Here is a 21728-nt window from a genome sequence, read left to right as displayed (position 1 = left end):
AAGTAGGAATTACGTGTCTGACCTGTTACTCTGAATGGCCGAAGTTTGCCCACACTTTAAAAGTATACTTGTTTAGCGCACACACAAAAAAAACAGCAGCTCTGTGGTTTTGATTCGTACGGCCTGTAGTTAAATTTTGAACTCAGCTGTGGCAAAAAGAGGCTACTGTCTCAGGTAGTGAGTAAGGCTCTGACTGAGGCTCGGCCAGGATGGCTGCACCTGCAGCTGTGCTCATACCACCCCAGCCTCACTCTGTACTTAACTTAGAGAAGCCCATGATCACGGATCCTAGCATCCCCTTGCCTTTGTTTTCCTGTTTACTCAAGGGGCTTGCAGCCCCTCCATAGGCTGATCACTTGATGGATTCTGCATATTTTGGGCTCTAAAGATACCCGCATTCCTTTCATTCACTTTTCTTATCTCTCTGGACCACACACTCACAGATATGAAAATGATACACATTTGAATGTGCTTGAATTTTGTATGTTGCTTTGAGCTTTGGCGGACTAGTAGGTCACAGTTTCCAAGATCCTTCCCGAAGGAGGCGGCAGCAGAGAGGGGGGAGGAATATGCCAGGAAAGGGGGATCAAAAAAAAAAAAAAAAAAAAAAAGTCTTTGACATTCACCACTATCCCTCTCTTTTATTTCTCATTCCAAATCTGAGTTTTGGTTCACGTTTGTCAACAAATCATGTTACAGCCATACTAATGTTTTTAATCTCTAGACTCATTCTTCAAATCTTGACTGAATATGTTATGAACAAGGCAGTGGACTGCTCAGAACTAAGAACCTTGCAGGGCTCCCCACCACAGAAAACTTGAAACTCTAGTAGCAGAAACGGGATGGCTACATGATTGGTGTAAGTGCCAGAAGAAAGTTGTGTTGGAAATGGGAGATGATAGCGCAAGTGGCCAGAAGGAGCTGAGGTCTTGAGGGGCAAAGGAAAGGTCACATAAAAAAAGGGAGGGAGATGGAGGAAGTTCTGGGAGGAATATTGTTGGGACTGGTTCTGAGCATGGATTGAAGGAGGGAAAGGCTGGGGGAGACGATGGAAGACACGGACTGCCGTTCCGCGGGGGTGATGCCTGCGCTGCACAGCCACTGATGTTGGTGAAAATGGTTTTCTCTGAGAGCAAACTGGAACGTACGCAGCGCCCACAGTAGCTGTATGCACTTTGTACAGAATCGTCATCCAGGGAAGCATTTTTGGTGTGAAACATGTTGTGTAATCCTGGTACCTCAATGACTTCTTCCTTGGTAAAACTTAGTAGTCTTCTAAAGAAAGAAATCAATTTGTTCAGGCCTCTAGGTTTCCATTAAAGGACCTGGTGTTCATAGGAGTGGCCACTCCTGCCTGGATACTTACCACCAGAAATGGCACAGGGGGAGAATGTGGGCTGCTGGCCAAGAAAAAACCGCCACAGGAATAATTGATTTGTGTAAATAGTTGCAAATATGATGCACAAGTACATTGAAGACAGGAATAGGAGCCATCCCCACCGACAGGAATGGGCATGGTGCAGGGGTGGTGTCACCTCGGCTGGTTTACTGAGGGCCACGCTGGGGCAAGTCTGTGCAGTTGCAAAGGCAGCCTCGACTCTCCGTGCCCAGCCATGTTGCTTATTTGCAGCATCTCTGTCCTCATCCTTGGTCAGCATTTCTCTGATGCAATAGCAAGATCACATTCTTAAAATGAATGCAAGAAAGAACTCTCAGAACCTTGGCATGATTTTCAAAAGGACAGGATCTTTCATTGTCTTTTCTAATTCTCCAAATTCTTTCATCCCTGCTTCAGTTCACATCCTCACATACTAAACCCCTTCACCACAACCTCATGCCCACCCCCAAAAACGAACAAACAAAAACAAAAAAACCTAGGGTAGAATCTAGTTTTTCTCTTTTAGGCTAAAAATGAAGGGACACATTTGTCCCCCTTGTCCCATTGATTTTTCCTGATGACTCATCCATACCCTTTTATCCAAATTATCCATGACCGAATCCCCTCTCCCTCCTACAGATCCGCAGTCAAGACTAGAGACTGCTTGCTGAGGGACACTGCATGGGGAGGGAGCAGCACTGACGGAGCTGACGAGTCATGACATGATCATCTGGATCTATGCGGATCCAGCACCAAGTTTCCAAGGGCAGTGTAAAAGTCTAGTGCCCCTCTAAAATAGGCCAGACTTAATTTATTTCCAAAGGGGAAGGCTTACAGGGAAACCGAGGCCTAGGTGGGTGGAAAGGCACAAAATAGGCGAGAACAGGTGAACGTTCAAAGCATCGTCATGCATGCACTCAGACCAGTAAACCGTGTCCCTTCCAAGGCACCTCATCAACAAAGAGAAGGATAGAAGTGATTATGAAAGATTCAAAGAAAGATTACCTTTTTTTTTTCTAGGCGCTTCTTTGAGTTGTATTACCTTAATGACTTATTAGTTATTTCCTGCCATGCTACATTAGTGAGGCATGATAACAGCATGTTTCTGTTAATGCTGTACAGGTGAGTAATAGGACTCATGGCTTTCTGTGCTTACCAGGTCGTGGCCACCCAATAGAATGTCACATGATGGCACAGGAGCCTGTGAAGTTCCTCTCAGGGATTCTAGGAATTCCGCCTTTTGTCTGAGTTTTTGTTTCTGTTGTTTTTATTGTGGCTTCTAGGTAAAGAAGAGTTTTTGTAAACCAATCAGTCTGCTTACCTGTCTTGTTTGGTCAGATTATACTTATCTAGTGCCGCAGGTGAAATTAACCAAAATGACCACAAGCAAGAGAAAAGAACCATCTGACCTTCTTGGCCTAGGACTGTCGTTTGAATAGTGTGGCCTCAGACCAGCCAAGGTCTCAGAAACCGATTATAGCACTAGCCTATTATAGGGAACTTATTTTTTCCTAACTGTTCAAAGATGTTCAGTGATTTTTTTTTTTTTTAATAGTAGCATACCCAATAAGGGGCTTAACTAAAGCTCCTCATGTTGGGGGTTTGATTAACAATTAAAATGACATCTCCCTGTTACCTCCTTGCTTTCTCTGCCTATGTGGACTGGATGCCCGCAGCGATATCATGGAAAGATGAGATCAAGTCTAGGTTCAGAATCTGAGATGGAAGCCGACTTCAAAATTTCCTTAACTATAGAGGGGATTTTAAAAGCTTTCTCTGAAATCCAGGTTATTTTTTTTGCTCCTGCCTTACTAGATATCAAAGTATATGGGACAAATCATACGCTGATTTAGGAGGCAGTAGAAACAAGTTTGTTGTCTCCGAGCTTTAGAAAACAAGGACAAGTTTGCTCACACTTGAAACAAATGTGTATAAAAGCATGATAATGCTTTATTTGTTTATTCCTCCAAATCAGTGGAAAAAAACTTGTCCTCAGCCTTTTATTTGAGGTCGTGAAGAAAAAGTAATTGATCTACTGAGGCTCAGCTGTAGGAAATTTAAATAATATTCAAGTTAGCATTTACAGTGAGAACTGTGCCCGAGGGGGGCAAAGAGCTGGGGAGGGGAGCAGTGGGTGCCTGGTGGCACCTCCTGTTTTCTCTTTTGTCTGAGGCTGCACAGCTGGAACTCATTTTACTTTGCTTGCCTTGAACTTTCCTCTAATTATTTGTCCCTGTTCCAGTTCCCTCGTGTTGTAACCAAGTTTTAGCTTGCAGTGTGTGTCATTTTACCCCTATTGTATTGCTGGAAACACACCACTCTTTCCTACTTTTTTTTTTTTAAAGAAACATCTCCAGAGCCATATTAAAGTGTCTAATATTTGCATGATATTTTACATTTCTCCAAGGCTTCCAACTTCACTCAGTAACCTCATTTTCCAACTTTACGTCTGGGACTTTGACCTTAACCTGCCAGTGATTGAAGTCTGGAGACGCTGCGAGCGGCAAGCGGTGAAATGTCTGGGCAGATGGAGCCAACTCCTGTGGGTGCCCACTGGGTGCAAGTTTGATAAACCTGGGGCCAGGAGCATGTTAGTAAAACATGTGCCTTCTAAAATCTTAAAAGGTAGAATGGGGGCATAGAATCCATCATGACTGGTGATGATGTGCTTCATGTGAAAACAGGTGTTGTGCTCTTTTTACCAGGGGCAGATGGCAAGTTGGTGCTGGGGTATTCTTGCCTAACTTTTTCTGAAGGTGTGGTAACCATTTTCCAAGCCATTCATTGGCTTCAGTTAATCTGTCCTATTCCCCACCCTCTACCCACAAACACGAAATGGATTTTATTGAGGCTCAGTGCATGAAATTCATGCACTTGGGTGGGGGGCTGCACCCTCTAACAGTCTGAGAACACTTGGGGGATATCCAATTACTAGCGTAGGCAGTTGAGCCTCTCCCGCCACCATCACTGCCACCACACTTGCTAGCGATGGACCTGGCTTCTGGCTGAGCTCACTAACTACCAGGGAACAGCTTCTGCATTGAGCATCTGCCCTCAGGTGGTCAGTGAGCATCATAGCTACTGATTGTTCTGCTGTTCGGTCGACTTGCGTATTAGCCTTTTATTACGTATATAGGATAATATTCTAGATGACATTTCCAGTAGTACCATGTATTTGCATTGGCTTAACTTTTTCAGTATTTACTATGAAAGGAATATGAATGCTTAATCATATCACCTAATTTGCACATATCTGTGTTGTATGTTAAACCACATGAAAACCTACAGAGGAAAAACTGGGTTGTGCTAACAACTAATAGCCTATCGTTTCCTTTGACTTGCACAAATTGAGAAATATAGCCTGCGGCAAACATAATGGAAAACTGCATTTTTAATGCTTCTGCACATAAGCAGGAGGAGGAGGAACAGCTGACTGTTCTTAAAAATAAAACTTCTCAAAGTACCCAACATGACAAGGGGCACAGAAAAGGAGCAGGGTTTGGAATTAAGACTTGAGGATGATAAGGTTAGGCAGAGATGTTAAAGTTGACTAATGAGTACAGTATCGGGCCTAAACATGTAAGAATGTATGAGAGTCTCACCCCCTCTTGCTAAACTTCCGGTCTGTGTTGGAGAAGGTTGCTACCTTGATTATTTTTGAGTTGCTTGAAATCTCATCTGTTTGTATTAATTTGATAGCCTGTTTAAAAGATAACATAGGAATTTTTTGATTTATGAAGAGAACTTTTAACTTTATTTCAGGTATTTTTTAAGCCTACCTTTACATTCTATTTCTCGTGTTTGAGGGAAAGCATTCTTATGATTTACGTTTACATTTTGTATCAAAGATCATGTAGGTTTACCCAGCAATTTGGATTTAACGTGAGACATCATGTTAATTGCAAGGAACAACACAGGTTGGCTACATTAGCAAAAACAAACTAAGTGGCATGGGATGGAAAATGAAAAACAGTTTTTAAATGCTGGAGGGAAAACAAATAAGATAGATCTTGTAGTGTTCCTTCAACAGCAGTTTATAATTACCACTCTCAGAGGCCTGTTTTCAGGGAACTTGTACCAGGAGCTTGAGAAGTTGTTTAGACAAGGCAGCACCACGAGGAGGAACCTGCTCTCTGAGCAAGGGCCAGGCGGGCCTGGAGCAGAGCACACACCGGTGTCTTCGTCTTTAGGTCGCAAGGCAGCTGTAGGAAGCCTCTGATTGCCTGGAATCAGTTAGCTGTTGAGAAACATGTTACTCCACAATTTGTGGCTAAGCCAACGTTTACTTTTTTCAGTTTTCTGTGGGTGAGAAATCCAGGAGCAATTTAGCTGGGTACTCTGGGTCTGCATCTCTCACAGGCAAGTCTGCTCACCACTCAGCTAAGGACCCCTCATTCCAGCGCACTCACGAGATTGGCTGAGATTGGACTCTGTTCCTTGTGGGTTGTTGCACTAAAGCATCCATTTATTGCTGTGTGGGCTGCTCCATCAAGAATCTCACATTATGTCACGTTGTTTCCTGAGTACGAGAGAGAGAGAGAGAGAGAGTGTGAGTCACAGTTCTTTGCAACATAATCACAGAAGTGACATCCCATTATTTTTTGCTGTGTACTGCTCATTAAGAAGGCAAGAAACTAGATCCAGCCAACTCTCCGGGGAGGTGAATACTCGGCAGTGGCATAAAAGGAGGTGGGGGTCATGGCGGCCAGGTCAGAAGCTACTGACCACAAGCTCGATGCCCATATTCTCTCACGGCATCAGACGCAGAGGCCTAGTGAATTGGGACGTGAATATCCCATACATGTGCAGTGCTGAATGCAGCTTTTGGGAGTACTGATTGGAGGGCATTGAGTATGATCCTTTTATGTGTCAAATTGGCTGGTAAGTGCTGAGCAGTACTCACCTGAGCCCCAGGAGACAGGTTTGCAGGAAAGGCTGAACGCAGAGCCCCTGGCTGAGGTCACGGGAGAGAGTGAAGATAAGCAGCCCTCGTGCCTTATTACCATGATGCTGTGGACACAGAGGCAGAGGGCCCAGGTCCTGCTTCACTGTGTGCTATAAGGTTTTCAGTGGTACCCTGCAGGTCACCAGGGGGAAGGGGCCCAGTGGTTTGATTGTTATACAGTTGCCATTAAGATCATGGAGTGGGAGGTTGTGTGTGTTGAATGGTCCCCACCCCCCTATTCTCAGCTTCCTGACTCCTAGTGTACATTTTTGGCAGTAAACTGAGTACTTGATAGGGCTTGGGATTATGCGACAAATGTGTAAGACAAGAGTTGAACTTCTTTTTAATTTGGCAAATTCCATTAGAACAGTCCGTGTATCTTTATAGGGAGAGTTCAGGCCTAGGTTTTCTTCACCTGTCAATACCTCATCTTGGTTACTAAACCTTCCATTTGGGAACCTGGGAACAATTCAGTGGCCATTGGTCAGCTTCCGGGGGATCTGTGAAGCCTTGATGAGTTTTCCTCTGACGCACATGTCTGGGACACCCTCATCTTCCCAGACAAAGCTAACTCCCTTCCCAAAGCCATGCTGGCAGTACATGCAAGCCTCAGTTACTACAGGGATTCTGCCTGGTGCCTACACTGTGGTTCATATTTATGGCCCCAGATGGAATAAGCACAGCACAAGGATAGGGAGTTTCGTCTTACATACCTTTGCTTCCACAGCACCTGATAGGGAAACTAGCACATAGTAGGTATTTTAAAAGCATTTGGATAGATGGATGGAGCTGCAGTAATATATATTGGTAATTATTCACTATTAAATTTCTAGGGAAAGCAGCATGAGAACATAAATTTTGTCTTATCTAACAAAGATAATGTTGGTCATTATAAGGTGATGTTTCTAGCCCCAGCCGATTTGGCTCAGTGAATAGAGAGCCAGCCTGTGGACTGAAGAGCCCCAGCTTCGATTCCAGTTAAGAACATGTCCCTTGGTTGCAGGCTTCTCCTTACCAATCAATGTGTCTCCCTCATGTTGATATTTGTCTTTCCCTCTAAAAATAAGTGGAAAAATACCCTCAGGTGAAGATTAAAAAAATATATAATAAAATATCTCTAAAATCATAGGGATTAAAAGCTACCTCCTGACAAAAAATGTTGCCTGTTTAAGTTTTTTTACTCCCTCACGTCCAACTTCAATTTTTTTCCCTCATAATTGATAGAGAGGATTTTCTTTGTAATTTATTGTATGAATATTACATTTTCAATTCCTCTATTGTGTTTTTTATGCTCAATCTTTGGCTTTTTATTAGTGACTAGTACTTTGATATTATCTTACTGTTTCAAATACTACAATATATTACTAATATATATTTATAAATGATAAAATGATATAGCTTCAAGTACTACTAATATATTACTTGTTATAAATGATATAGCTTCAAGTTCTATTAACATAATCTATTTATAAATTATATAAAGGCATGTCACATTGGTCAGCCAATGGTTAAGAAATCTGGAAAATAACATGGAAGAAAGCCACTCATTTTTTAATGCAAAGCTTAAAAGAGTGTTTTGCCAATATATGGAGGGAGGTTTTTACGCTTTTTGGATTTCAGTATGGTAAATAAGGAACCCTAGTTAAACTGACTGAGCAAGGCTCACCCACTGAGGTAGGCTCTAAGGGCTAAGGGTTTGCTTTAGGAGCTCAGGACAGAGATTGTAGCGTCAATTGACTTCGTGTACTCTGCATTGTGTATTCACAGTATGTGTTTATACTCTTGGTTCAGACTTTTTTCCCTAAGGATCAGAGGCTGGCAGTGCCATGGGGTGTCAGTCACATTATCCTTACAGCCTTTCTGGTTTCAGGGAGGCGATGAGGAACTAATGGAGAAGTTTGATGGGAAAGAGAGGTTTTATTTTGTATTAAATAGAAGTGCATTTTACATTCTTAACCCTTTGCACTCCGAACCATTCTGGACATTGGCTACCAGCTACTCGACGCTACTTTGGGGTGGACACGTGCGTTGAATTAACTCAATTCCCTGTAATCACTAATAAACTGCAATGTCCCCCCTGAGAGGGGACATCTGAGTGATATGCTAGAATTCCGATGTCCCCTGAGAGGGGACAGCGGAGTGCAAAGGGTTCATTTACAGACCAATGTAACTCATCTTGACCCTCTTTGAGGGCTGCTGGGAGAGCTCTCTTCCGTTTTTCTCCCGGACAGCTTATCCTTGGTTGCTGTTTAATTACTAGTGATTTTTTTTTTTGTCCTGTATTTATAGGATTTCTCCTACATCTAAATCTGAAAGACCTGTACTAATTAATTCCAAGACGTCCCCCCCACTAAACAAATCCATACAGCAGCAGCTTAGCGTCCTGGCGTCACTTTTTCACGTCAACAGTCTCAAGAAGCCACGGTTTTCCTAATGACCTGGGGTCACCTACGGGGACTGTATTTGTGATGCACATTTGCAGTTGGGGTCCACAGGAAGGACACCATTTCCTGGATCAAACCACAGAGAGCAAATATTGTGCCCTAAATAACACACTAGTTACTGTAAATGTCAGTAGAGGGAGTTTTTCCGACTTTGATTTAATGAAAGCCTGCAGCAAAGCCAGCTGTTAACACTTCTTAACTGCTTGTCAGAGGGAACAAACGTGGGAGATGGGAAGGGCCGAAAACATTTTATTTTTTACCTTTGTCTTAGAAGTAAGTAAGAGTTTTCTGCAGGTATCAAAGAGCGATGCTCGGATTCTTTGCAGCTTGATGTCTGTTAGGTAGTGATTTTGTTAGTTCTCCTCTAGGATGGGGATCTGGAATTACAGGAAGAGGTTCGTGTAAAATTAGTTTGAAATTTTGCATCTTCAATCCTCTCGCCTTCAACATAAACATTTTCGTTTTCTGGGCTGAGTTGCTTGAAACTAACCCCCCCTCCCACCCCCGAGGAAGCATAGCAAAGGGTAAAAATCAAGGAGGGAGAAGGCACACCCCACACCAGCCGTCTCCGTCACTGAGGGCATCGCCAGACGCATTGTTAGCCATGTGTGCTTTGATTGATGTCATCTGCTCTGAACAAAGAAACCACTTGAAGCAAGCACACAGGGAGGAAAGTATGCAGCGCTCATTTCTGTCATTTCTGTCATTTCTAGAATGCACAGTAAACACATGTGATGGTTCCGGGTCCTCCCGCCTCGGAGATAGATCCCTTTGACATTACCCCGTGCATGCCGAGGGGAGATAATCTTTCAAATGCGGGGAGAGGTTACGGTCTTATTGTCCTGAGGAGGAGAGGAAAGTTTCTTCCTCCAGTGACTTATAACCTGAAACATGTTGTCATGTTTCAGTAAGCCCGCTTTATTAATTCCATCCTTCTCTGTGGCACATTTTTTAAAATAAACGTGCCATCGCATAACGCCGTCTCAATAGCATATTGTACTTATCATGGCGTGATGGAAGTGGCTGGGCTCGGCTTAGTCATAGAGGACTCGGAGCCAAGCTCTGAGCAGACCCTCTAATTGAATTACCTGCAAAGCACTGACAGACCGGCTTTCAGGACAGACAAAGCTTTGCTTTCCGCAGCAGAGGCAGGTCGTGGTTCAGTTGCCCTCAGTAACTATCTGTAGTTGGTTTGTGCCAGCACGTTCACCGTGGGCTCTGCTGGGCCCTGGTCCTGCAGGGGGGGAGGAGGCGGAGCTCTGTGAAAGCGGGAGGGCTCAAACATTATCTTCTTATTTTAGAGAAAATTGATAACAGATCAAGTTAAATGGAAGAGCCTTTGAAATAAAAATCCAAAGCATTTTCTGTAGATGACCAACATTCTTGCATGATTCATCATGTTGAGAAGAGAACACAGGGGTAGGAAAGTAGCTCCTTCTGTAAGACTCTGTGCCAATCTGCAAAGTATTTTTGTTTTAACTTCTGGGAAGAATTAAGAGTTCGCTCCGTTTATTCGGGAAAGAATTGATTGATTTGAAAATGAAGAGTAATCATCTGTTGTCTTCTCTCTTCCTGTCTTGTCCGCAGCCTCTGCCATCCCAGACAATGGAAGAAGGTCCTGTCTAAAGCTCAAAGTCTTTGTGAGACCAACAAGTAAGTTCCCTCGAATGAGCTTCAGAGGGCGGCTTCACTGCGCATGCTTGATTGTGTGGTCTGGTTCACAGCGGTAACACTTTTTTTACTGTTAAATCTCTTGTGTGGTATCTGTTTTGTATATCAACATTCATGTTTTAGTTTTCATCAGATTTTTTCTCATCATTCTTCATGATGCTTTTATTTTTTAAGTACACAGCAGTTGCTAACTTGTTGTTTCTTAGACTGTTGTATGTGCACAGCAAATGGGAACAATATTGGCATCTTGATACATGCCGTTGATTGTAAAACAATCTGCATAAATAAAAGGAAACAAAATTAGAGAGAAAGAAAGAAACGGGAGTTTAAGGGTGTCTGCACTAACATATTTGGCTGTTATCTCTATTTTTGTTATAGATAGCTGTATGAAAACTATAGGTGTTCATGATCGTGTTTTCGATGTTAACGACAAAGTAGAAAATTCATTAGAACCAGCAGGTTAGTATGCTTAGAGAATCTCTTTTAACCAATGCATCTCTCTGGTGCTTCAGTACTTTTATTTTCCTTTCTTCCTCTCTGCATGTTTGCATGTTAGAGTTGCTCTGCTTTTTGCTCATTGCTAGCAATGCTAATATTACTTATATTCTACTTCATCCCTCCACTATCTCTGTGTAGTGCATGGTAGATAAAATGACCTTTTTTTGGACATGGGTTTGCTATAACACGGTATCCTAATGTACAGCCCCATCAGAATGCTAAAACCTCACTACTTTTTACCATCTCCTCCGAGCATGCTGGTGAGTCACCCTGAATATTAATGGATCTGTTTTTACGTAAGACAAAAGCATTTCTATTGTACATGCTTATCAAATTTTCTTATACATTACGTCCAAATCTGCGTATAAAATTAGCAGTAACTAATTCAACATACCTTAATTTTCTCTGGAAATTCACATGCATCACTAAAGTGATCAAAAGAACTTTAGATTTCAAGTATTATTTGTGCGATTATTAATAGTCAGGGATTTGGAGAAGTATAATCATGTTGCCTCCTAATACCACAAATGTATTTGTCTAGCGAGCTAAATGTGGTCCTTGATTAATAAGACAAAATAAATCTAAATCTATTTTTTCTCTATTACTAACTTCTACACACCCAAACTTTCCCATCATTGCAGAAAAAGAAATACCCACAAAAACACTCATTGAAGCATTTATACTGGAGATAATGTAAAATGTTCATTTGGTTATAAATTCAATCGGGCTATTTAATGCACATCTAGGCTGATTGTGAGGAATGTGCCTCAGTGTCCCGTTGCTCGCCTTCCTCTGGTCTCCTGTAATGACCTCACAGCTTAAGGGAAATAAAGTTATTTCCTCTACACAAAGATGTGAGTTCCACCCCCCACTTTTGTAAACAGATACTTTCTTTTGTCTATTTGCAGTAGGACTTCTTTCTTATTGTCCTAGAAATTATCCTTTGAGCATTATTACTGGGATACGCAGTCAATGAGCCTTAGGGAAACTTAGCCTGAGTAAATGTGGTGCCTCAGGACATACAATAGCTTTCACATTATAACTGCCAGGCGGAGTTAGGTTTTTTCCCCAAACATTCTTGTATTTCTAAGGCAGGCGTCTTACCCAGAGCACAAATGAGAGGTGTGCACAATAAGCTCTCAGAGGCCCTGGTGGCTCCCTAGGGATCGGTTAGCCACTTTAGAAAAGTTGCAAGGAATAAGGGGAGACGTTTTAATTGTGTCCTGGAAATCTGGAAGCATCTCTGTGGCTTTTCAAGGCACCAGACTCCTCACAAGCTGGAGGACCCAGGCCATGGTAGGATCTGTGAGTTGTATGGGATCCCCTGGAAGGACCCTAGTTACACTTTTCCTTTCATAACTGAGACTTGCCCAGGTCACATAGTTAGAGACAGATCCAGGCTTTTCTCATCTCTCATGCCAATGTCAATAGAAAAGAATAGGACCCTCTCCTGGCTTTGCTAATGTCATGCATAGAATGACTGGCAAAGTTAGGCATGTTATCAACGTAACTTACCCTGGATGATGATTTCCCGATGCATGCTGTTAACAAATGTAGACTTATCTTTCCAATATTCTTTTTCCAGGTAAATTCCATTGCCTAGCAAGAAAGTTAGAGGCTGTTTAGAAATATAACAGAGAGTATGTTTTTCTCTGCTACTGAAGAGGTCACAGGAAAAGGCGATATATTGGGATGTGCTCATATGTGAGCATGTTTCCCTGTCTTTTAGGAAGCAGGCTCTTTTCTACTGAGCATTTAAAAGCTCGTGATTGCCCCCTACTCAGTGCACACATAGCTGATGGGAGCTATAGAACGGAGTCAAGGGGAGAGTGGGAGGGGAGTGTACCTGCCGGAAAAGCTCCTGCGTTAGCCATGGCTGTGCTTGGGCCTTCTGGTGAGCATCTTCACAGAAAAAGCAAGACAAAGTTGCCCTACCACCCCTGGCTGTATAAATCATAGTTTGAGCACTTCTCCTTGTTCTTTAGAAAATTCAGTCGGACTTGCAGCCTGGCAGCATGGTGCTGAAGGGCTGAGGGTAGGCCTGGAAGGACTCCACTGCATGCTCTCAGCAACATGTACTAATTCACCTGTCTCCGGAATGTGTTGTGTTTGATGTTTGCTTGCACCCTCTGCCTGCCAGTTTCCTATCATCAGGGATGCAGGATGATCTCAGGGCAGATATGTGCCACATAATACGCTCCAAATTATCGCTAGGTTAACTGGGTGTCCTCGTGTGGTGGAATCCTATTCTGGAAGCAAGATTTGGCTGCTGAAGGGGAATGTTTTCTTCCTCCAAGCCGCAGGCGCTGTTGCGAGTGTTAGAAACTCATGTTTACTCTGGGGGTAGTTGCCATTGAGGTAGCTTGTGCTTATGAATTCCCTCATGGGATTCTAAAATTGTTCTGATTTCCCCACATGGCAGCAGGTTTCTCTTTCTGCTTCTCGGGCGCCACGGGCTCTCCCAACAGCGAGGCCCCGGTTTAACGGAAGCATGCTTTGTAGACTCCCGAGCCAGGACCAGCCTGTTGCAGGGAGAACCGTGAGGCCCACAGGCACAGACTTTCCCTGTGAGAGCAAGAGGGTACCTGCCAACAGGACTGAAAAGCACTTGGAGCCTCTGCCTCACTTTAGAAAAAACAAGTGCTTTCCTCTGAGTCCTGCAGACTCACTCACCCTGCCTTGTGCTGCGGGCTGGAGCAATGGACAGCCCTCGCTGAGCAGCCTGGACAGACAGGCAGGGCTGGTCCCCTTCAAGCTTACTTGGAGGACCTAAGTGTGAGTTGGGTATGGTAATAGCTTAGTAAAAATAAGGGGAAGAAGAAGAACCCCATAGCTGGTGTAACTTCAGGTGTATAAAAAGCACTCCATCCTCAGGGTTTATAGGTTATTTTCACAATTAAACCTGCAGTACTCTATTCTGATTGACACCATATTGGTGCTCTTAAGTGGTTTGAATTTTAATTTCAGGGCTATTAAGACTATTTACATCTACCTCCTGTTAGCTACAGATGGAATACCTTCGCAAAGCTGAGAGAGGAGAGTCCCCAAGTACGGGGCTAAAAGCTGTGGGGCTTTATGTTTTCCTCTGCATCCATTTAACTTCCCATTCTTGCTTCCTAACCTTTTCTAGTCTCCTGAGTGAACAGCCACTCTCTGCAGGTCTGCTGAGGGCCAGGAGAGGGGAGCCACTCAGGGGCGCAGCCGCTAATCTGCGAGGACAGGCTAACCCCGTGGTCGGCAAACTGTGGCTCGCCAGCCACATGAGGCCCTTTGGCCCCTTGAGTGTGGCTCTTCCACAAAATACCATGACCTGGGCGAGTCTATTTGAAGAAGTGGCATTAGAAGAAGTTGAAGTTTAAAAAATTTGGCTCTCAAAAGAAATTTCAGTTGTTGTACTGTTGATATTTGGCTCGGTTAACTAATGAGTTTGCCGACCACTGGGCTAACCCAAGAGCCCTCCAGGGCAGAAGACGCACAGCTGAGAAAACATACTTCTTAGTTCATATTGGGAATGAACGTGACGAACAGATATGCCCCCACTGACATATCGGAAGAGGTGCTTGCAAAGGGGTCACTTTAGGACAAATAATAAGGTGGTGTGCCTCTACCCAGGGAAGGACCAGCATCCTTATTGAGGCATGTCGTGTGGCATGAAAATGTATATGAAGGGGTTTGAGCTGGGCCATTCAGGGATAGTTAGGGGTTATCCTCTCAGGTCTGCAAAACTGAGAGCAACCACGGGGGAGAGAAGCCAGGGTGACAATGCCTGAGCTCCCACAGGAAGGGTGTGTTGGTGCTAAAATAGAAGCCACCACAGAGCCCCACTGTTAGTCCCAAGGACACATAGTCTGAAAGCCTAAGTTAGGCCAGTGGAAGGAAGGAGGTATACAAAGCCCCCAGTCTATCTTTGGGTCCTAATTACTGCAAAGTTCCTGTTTCAACATTAAGCCTGTTAATCATGCAGATCAGGAAGTCTCTGGGAAGTCAGAGGCAGCCTCAGAGAACACTTTCTAGCTAAATAAAGGGAGCTTACCTCACTTAATCCATTTTGTGTAGAGGAGCATTTGCATCCACGCCGATCATTTTTGTGTGCTATGCTTCAGCCTGATAAAAGCAAAAATAGTTAAGTTCAAGTAATTTAATCCTAGGCCCTACCGGGTTTGTAATGGAAATAGCACCATAATTGGTGCCTAATTGTAAGCGAACCAGTGGGCACTGGGGTGGTCAGGTTTAGCGGACATTAGGTATGGTTTATTTTTAAATGCTGTTTTGGCATTTGATTATTCATATTTGGAAATTCATCTTAGGCTTCCAACAACCAGGCATTCAACACTCATCCTAGGCAACTGCTTAAAAATGAGGGAAATGGGTAGCACATTCTGGTCAGCCACTAATAGGCCAACATACCTTCCCCTCACCCTGGATACATTACTTGCTTCTCCGTGGCACGCAGGGTTTAAAAAAAATCCATTCCGATACCTCAGGTTTGTGCGAGGTGTGTGACTGCCGGCTCACCGGAGGAGCTCACGTGCCAGAGGTTACATACCGTGTGTGCATAACCTCCCCGACTCCCTCAATGTTTAAGGAAACTTAATATCGCTGAGAAAGTCCAATTTCCTCTGCTTCTCCTGTGTTTGCTGTAAATAATGAGTGATTATGCAGACGTGGAAGTCAAGGGTGGCGCGAGGTTCATTACCTCACGTTGCCGAGGGTGGCAAGGTCTGAACAGCAGGCTGCTGCGAGGGAGCCGCTAAGGACGTGCGATCTCACCGGAACGTGTGCTTTCTGTTCGAACAGATGACACCGTACACGAGTCCGCCGAGCCATCCCGTGGCGAGAACGCGGCACAGACGCCCAGGATACCCAGCCGCCTCTTGGCAATCCTACTGTTCCTCCTGGCGATGCTTTTGACATTATAGCACAGCCTCCTGCCGTCGCCTGTCACAGAGAACCCCGGGGTCTTGGAACACCGGAGATCCACCTAACTGCTCATCCTAAGAAGGGACTTGTGATTGGTTGCTTTGGCAGATGTCAGATTTTTGTTTGTTTGTGTGTTTTTTTTTCTTTTTTTTCAGCCTGAATTCTAAGCAACAACCTGGGGCCTGTCGGGGGCTAACATAGCTGCCGCCGCCTCCCTCACCCCCCACCCCAGCCCTTGCCCTTGCCGTTTCTCACCCCTTCCAAATTAAACGGACTCCAGATGAAAATGCCAAATTGTCGTAGCGACACCGGTGGTCAGCAGCTCCCGTAAGCGCGCCCTTTCTTCAGGGCCCCGTGTCAGCAGCATGTGGACGAGGAAGAAGAGTGGCAGATGCAGCCAGGGATGGCGAGGCCCAGGAGGGCTCTCCCCTCCCATCCAATATTTATGCCTTTTCATCCAGGACTGTAAGAGAACCGTGCAGGCCGTCATGTCAAGTCCAGAGGGGAGGTATTAAGGACAGATATAATATTACACTATTTCCTCTAGGGTGTGTAAATGAACAGGCTTCTAAAAGGTTGACACTTTTTTTTTTTTTTTTTAGATGACTGTCTTGACAGCAAAATGTGTGCTCCATAAAAGAAGCCTATTTTTCCTCCCCTAGGCAGTGGGTAGGGAGTGGGAATGCTAGCACAGAGCAAGTGCGAGTGACATCAGAGGAAACAGGTTCGGTGGGGGTGTGTATGTATGAGTGCCTCTTAATTTTTTCGGTGACTGGGCGGTATACACCGGATTATTTTTCCCTCTGACTACAGATCACCATGGTGCTACAACTATTTTTGTTTTTAAAGGAAATTCAAAGAGGCATTTTTATGACTAAAGTGACCTTCCCCAAGGCTGACAAGCCAGGGTTGCTGAGTGCATCACGGAATAGCTTTGAATCCTCCTCTGGGGCCACACTGCGTACCCAGGAACGCGTGTCCGTGGCCGGAGGAGCGGTGGGTTGGCTTTGCTGGAGCACCAGCTGTGCCGTGGCCTTTCCCCGACTCCCGCCCTAGCGCCCCCGTTCTGCTCCACCCTCAGTGACCACGGGGCTCGGACACACGCCCCTGGCACCCGAGAGTCAGTCAGCATGACCTGGGAGGGCTAAAGGGAAATTGGGAATAAGAATTCCAAAGTGTGGAATAATAAAAAAAAAAGAAATTCAAGTGTTGATTTTATAATTCTTTCCCTTTCTGACACAGCCTGAAAGCATAGGGGGAACGTGTGTTTATCCGTGGGAGATAAACAAGGTGGAGTCCCAAAGACTTTAACAAAATATTTTTTTAAAAAATCCACTAGAATAGAAAATACATTATTTAGATATACTTTATGCTGAGAGTGTATATGCTTGTCCTATTTAAACTTGTGAGAGGAAAAAAAGTGGTATCCCTTGATTCTTTTAGAAATATGGAGGCTATCTTGTTTCCTTGTGGGGGTGGGGCGGAAGGAGGTGCAGGATGACCCTGTCTATGTAAGGAATCTCAGCATGGCCAGCAAGGAATGATTCCCCTTAGCTACCAGGAAGCGCACGCCTTGGGGGTTCCCACTGGTGAGGCCGGCACAGACTCTGAACTGGGAAGCCCGGACAGGGAAGAGCGGCAGACCAAGGGGAAAGAAACCTTGCCTTTTCTGCTATTGCACGACACACCAACAGAAAACATGCCTTTCGAAAACAAAACAAAAAATATATGTGATGAACATGTGAGATGTGAACAATTGGAAGAATTCCAGCAAAATAAGTGATTTTTTAGAATGTGTTCAAAAGAGAAAGAGAGGGGTCTTCTTAGGGACTGATTTCGTGAATGGGAACTCGGTAAGCATCAGGAGGAGTTCTGAACTAGAGAAGAATGTGCGGGAAGGCAGCTCTAAAGGCACTACTCGCCGGGGAGCTGTGCACGTGTTGACATGGAACGTGGGCTTACCTGATCTTCTTTGGGGGGATGTGCCCTGGAAACCGATGAGCGGGGCCATCGGCCTCGCAGATATGATCGTTCCTGTCCCCCCCAGGCACCAGGGCCTTCTCGGGAGTGGCGTGGCCGAGTCTTGTCACAGAGGCAGCCAGCATTTCCCTGCAACAAAAGTTCACAGCATTGGATTCTTTTTTTCCCCCCTTCAACTATTTATCTGCTCAGTGTTCTCAGTAATGTCCAATGACACTTCTTTTTATGAATAGTTACAGGCTTGTTGGTCCAGTGGGATATGGTTAGGAGGGAGAGAGATACCTTCCAAAATGGATCGATAGTCAGAACCAGCATAATACTGCATGTTCTATAACCACAAGGAAATCAAATGATCCTGTAATGATGCCAGTTAGTCATAACTACATTAGCAGTGCTAATTTCATTTTAGAAATGGTGACTTCTGTGGTTTTCCTAGCATTTGTCTCTAACAAATGATGAAATAATTACTCATGGCCCTTCTCTGCCGCTCTCTTTTCATTTTTCACGGTGAAATTGGACCCCTTTCCCTTCACCATTGTGCCCCTGCAAATTAAGTTTAAAAAGAAAAAAAAAAAAAAAGTAGCAAGACTACCCACACCAGTAGACAGTGTGCTTCTCTACCTATAAAGTGATGTACCTGTAGGTCATGCTTGCCGCGGAGTTTTCAAGAAGATGATTGATATCAGGCAGTTTTCATCTCGACCAAAAAGTGCTGGTGGCCTTGTGGTGTCGTGACAACCCTCTGGGGGCTTAGGAAAATGTCGATGCAACTTTGTAGGAGCTTTTCATTAAAAAAAAAAAAAAAAAAAAAAAAATTCAAAAGCCTGAAGGGCAGCTTCCGCTGCCTCTCAGCCCGCTAGTCAGACCCCCTCGACCTTTGCCCCTGGTTGCCTAGGGCTTTGCAACACGAAGCAGGGAAATGAGGATCTGTGTTTAGTGGATACCGTGTATCCTGTGATAGGCCAGGTAACAGTTTGTGTTAGTTTAGACTCTTGTTTTGTACTGTACTTTCTTGGGTGGCAGAGGAAAGAAAAGTAAAACATTAAAAAAAAAAACAAAAAAAAAAAAAAACCACAAAAAAACAACTGCGTTCTTTAAATTCTGTATTAGCAATCTCTGTTGTATATAGTGTTTGATAATAAAGTATTAATTTGATTCTCATGTCTTTTGTAAGTGAGAACAATAGTCTTTCAGGATACAAAACAGGCCTTGAGGCTCTCAAACTCCCAATGCGTACTCACTTGCCTGAGGAGAGGGGCTGCTCCACGCAGGACTCCCCGTGGTCATCGCACGCCGGGTCCTTAAGCCGCCACCATCTGGGGACCTGGGACAACATGACTTTTTTTATCACTATTTTGGCCTCAAAATTTTCAAGGTCTGATGGAGCTCTGTGGTGTGTGAGTGCGCGCGCGTGTGTGTGTGTGTGTGTGTGTGTGTGTGTGTGTGTGTGTGTATTTCCACCCCAGCATTTCGGTATGGAAAAGTTTAGGGAATTTGGAAACAGCTCTGTATTTGGTTTGGTTTTGTTTTGGTGATTTTCACACAATTTCATCTCTCCCCCACCCCGAAGAGTCTCACCAGTGTCTCGCAGCCCAGGCTACAGGAAAGGCTGCAGAGTCCCTCCAGGGCGGTTCAATGGGGCTGTGTCCCTGTGTCACTGTGAAAGGAAGAGGCACAGCGTACCTGTGGGTCTCAAGGAACTTTGCTTTTCTCTGGTGCTTAGCAACGGCAGCAGCCATTTTTATCATTCCTCCCAAATAGACAAACAGTTTCAACACCTTCTCTCCATTCATTGCTCTCCATTCAGAGCTGTGGTCACTGGTGTTTTGAAAACCACCTCCACCAACACCCCATTTGCCTACAACCCCCCTTTTATTTCTTATGCTTATACTGTTGTCCCACGTCCCATTTTCCCTCGCAACCATGAATGAATGGGCAGGTCTGTCTCTGGTTTGGCATCACTGACTTTTTCCCATGCGCTGGCCCCCCGCGCCACTCGGATGTGAGACAAATCTCCCTACAATGGCCTCGCCCCCATTGTCTGTACAGTTTAATAGATGCTGGCATGTTGGAGGTTACCCATGAGTCAAAATCCACTTTCCATGCTTCCTCTTGACACCCCATTGAAGCCACTCATTGTGTGTGCGTCTGGGTGTGACGTCCGGCCCCGTGTGGTCCTGCGCTTGTGCCGCCTGCTTCGCAGCTCCTCTGCACCAACCCATCCAGTGCTGTTTTGAAATGCTTACATTATACAAACCTAAAGGAAAATGTAAAAGTAAATCAGTAAGTAACCCCACATAAAAACCCCCATATGATCTGTATTTGTATATACACGTGTCCATACTAGTATACCTAAATAAAAATGAAAGATTTTCATCATTTTAATTGGAGCCCTCCTTCTACTTCTTTGTTCCTTGAATGACACCTTTATTTCAGGGGCTACTTTTATTCCGCTCATTTTTCAAAATCCGTGTGGACAGGAAAGAGGCAGGACACGCACCAGAGAAGGCCTGAGAAGTTCAGAGAAATGCAGGGTTAGAAATGGCCCCGTAGCTCGGCCCAGTCCGGGTGTTCTGAGGAGAAAATGGTGAGATTCCAGCCTTTTTCTGTACTTGAGCCTTAAAATATGACAAGCTCTGCATCCTATAATGACTATGAAGTCCCCGAGCTAATTATAAAGTATGTTCTTTTACTTTGCCTATATTTTTTCACCCCATAAAGAAAAAGACATAATAAGCTTTTTCCCCCAGCAAATATCTTAAACTTCTGAAAGAGATAAAATTACCATTGTAGTAATAATCCCTTCAGTATAACCCAAAGCCACAATTCTTACTATCCAGAAAGAATTAACTGACCACTGTGTGGCCTTGGGCAAGTCACACCTTGGCCAATAACTGACAGGGTTGTATAACTTATTTGCTTGATTTTTCTGAATATTGCTCTTGCTGGGTACTCTCACGCCCATTTTGCATCTGGGTGATGTGACTTTTTGTCTCTGATGATGACATTGCTATAAACACAATTTGAACATTTTATCTGTAGAAGGAAAAAGTCTTCAATATCTGATAGAATAGACCCGTAATGCATTTCAAGACTTGGCTTTAATTACACTGTGTTAACATTAAACTCACTGAAGGCTTTTTATTATACTTAATTATTTGACAGGACACTAAACAGTAATTATAACTTACTATAATCTGTTTTGCTAATGAAGAATGACAGCTTTATAGAACGAGGAATAACACATTATATATATATATATATATATATATATATATATATATATATATATACACACACACACACACACACACACACACACACACACATATATATATGATGTATTGGACCACCTACTTGATAGTTTAAACCAGAACAGCATGACGTCATTATCATCACCATCATCATCAAAAGCATTTAAGCGATCACGCCATTGTGCTCAGTGCTGTGCAGAATCAAGTTTATGTTAATAATCTGTAATTTCAAAGTTTACAACATATGGCCAACATGTGTGAGCAACATAGAGTACCAATTTATAAAGTAGAAAAATATAAAATTTAAGCATTTACATCATGCATAAATAAGTGGGGAGATAAATTTTTTTTTTTTAATGAGTGAGGGAAAAAGTTGGGAATTTTAAGATTGGGAAGCTAATAGTTAAAGAGGATCATCTTTACAAATAAAGTTAAAAGCTTCTGACAAAATAGAAAAAGGTTAGGAACCAAGGTAGTCTGTAAGGGAATGGTGCAGCGCATGGGGTCAGTGTTCAGAGTAGCTACCCTGTTTCCCCGAAAATAAGAGTGTCTTATATTAATTTTTGCTCCCAAAGGTGCGCTAGGTCTTATTTTCAGGGGATGTCTTATTTTTCCATGAAGAAGAATACGGTACACAT

The 21728-nt window shown here is 43.8% G+C and overlaps 1 protein-coding gene across 4 annotated transcripts in view; it reads left to right on the top strand.

Moving 5' to 3' along the window:
- The window catches only part of EFNA5 (ephrin A5), a 275330-nt gene extending 254802 nt beyond the window's left edge, over positions 1–20528 (top strand). Inside the window, exons 4-6 of one of the 4 annotated variants that reach the window (XM_036411254.2) lie at positions 10355–10420; positions 10817–10897; positions 20273–20528. In XM_036411254.2, the coding sequence (XP_036267147.1) occupies positions 10355–10420; positions 10817–10897; positions 20273–20427 (302 nt within the window). In that variant the 3' untranslated portion in view covers positions 20428–20528. The other 3 variants (XM_036411255.2, XM_036411257.2, XM_036411258.2) reach the window with 3 other exon arrangements.
- The last annotated feature ends 1200 nt before the right edge of the window (positions 20529–21728 follow it).

This window comes from Pipistrellus kuhlii, unplaced genomic scaffold (genome assembly GCF_014108245.1).
Source record: "Pipistrellus kuhlii isolate mPipKuh1 unplaced genomic scaffold, mPipKuh1.p scaffold_m20_p_4, whole genome shotgun sequence".
Lineage (NCBI taxonomy): Eukaryota > Metazoa > Chordata > Mammalia > Chiroptera > Vespertilionidae > Pipistrellus > Pipistrellus kuhlii.
Note: the sequence above shows the minus strand (reverse complement) of the source record. Positions and strands in the feature narration are given on the sequence as shown.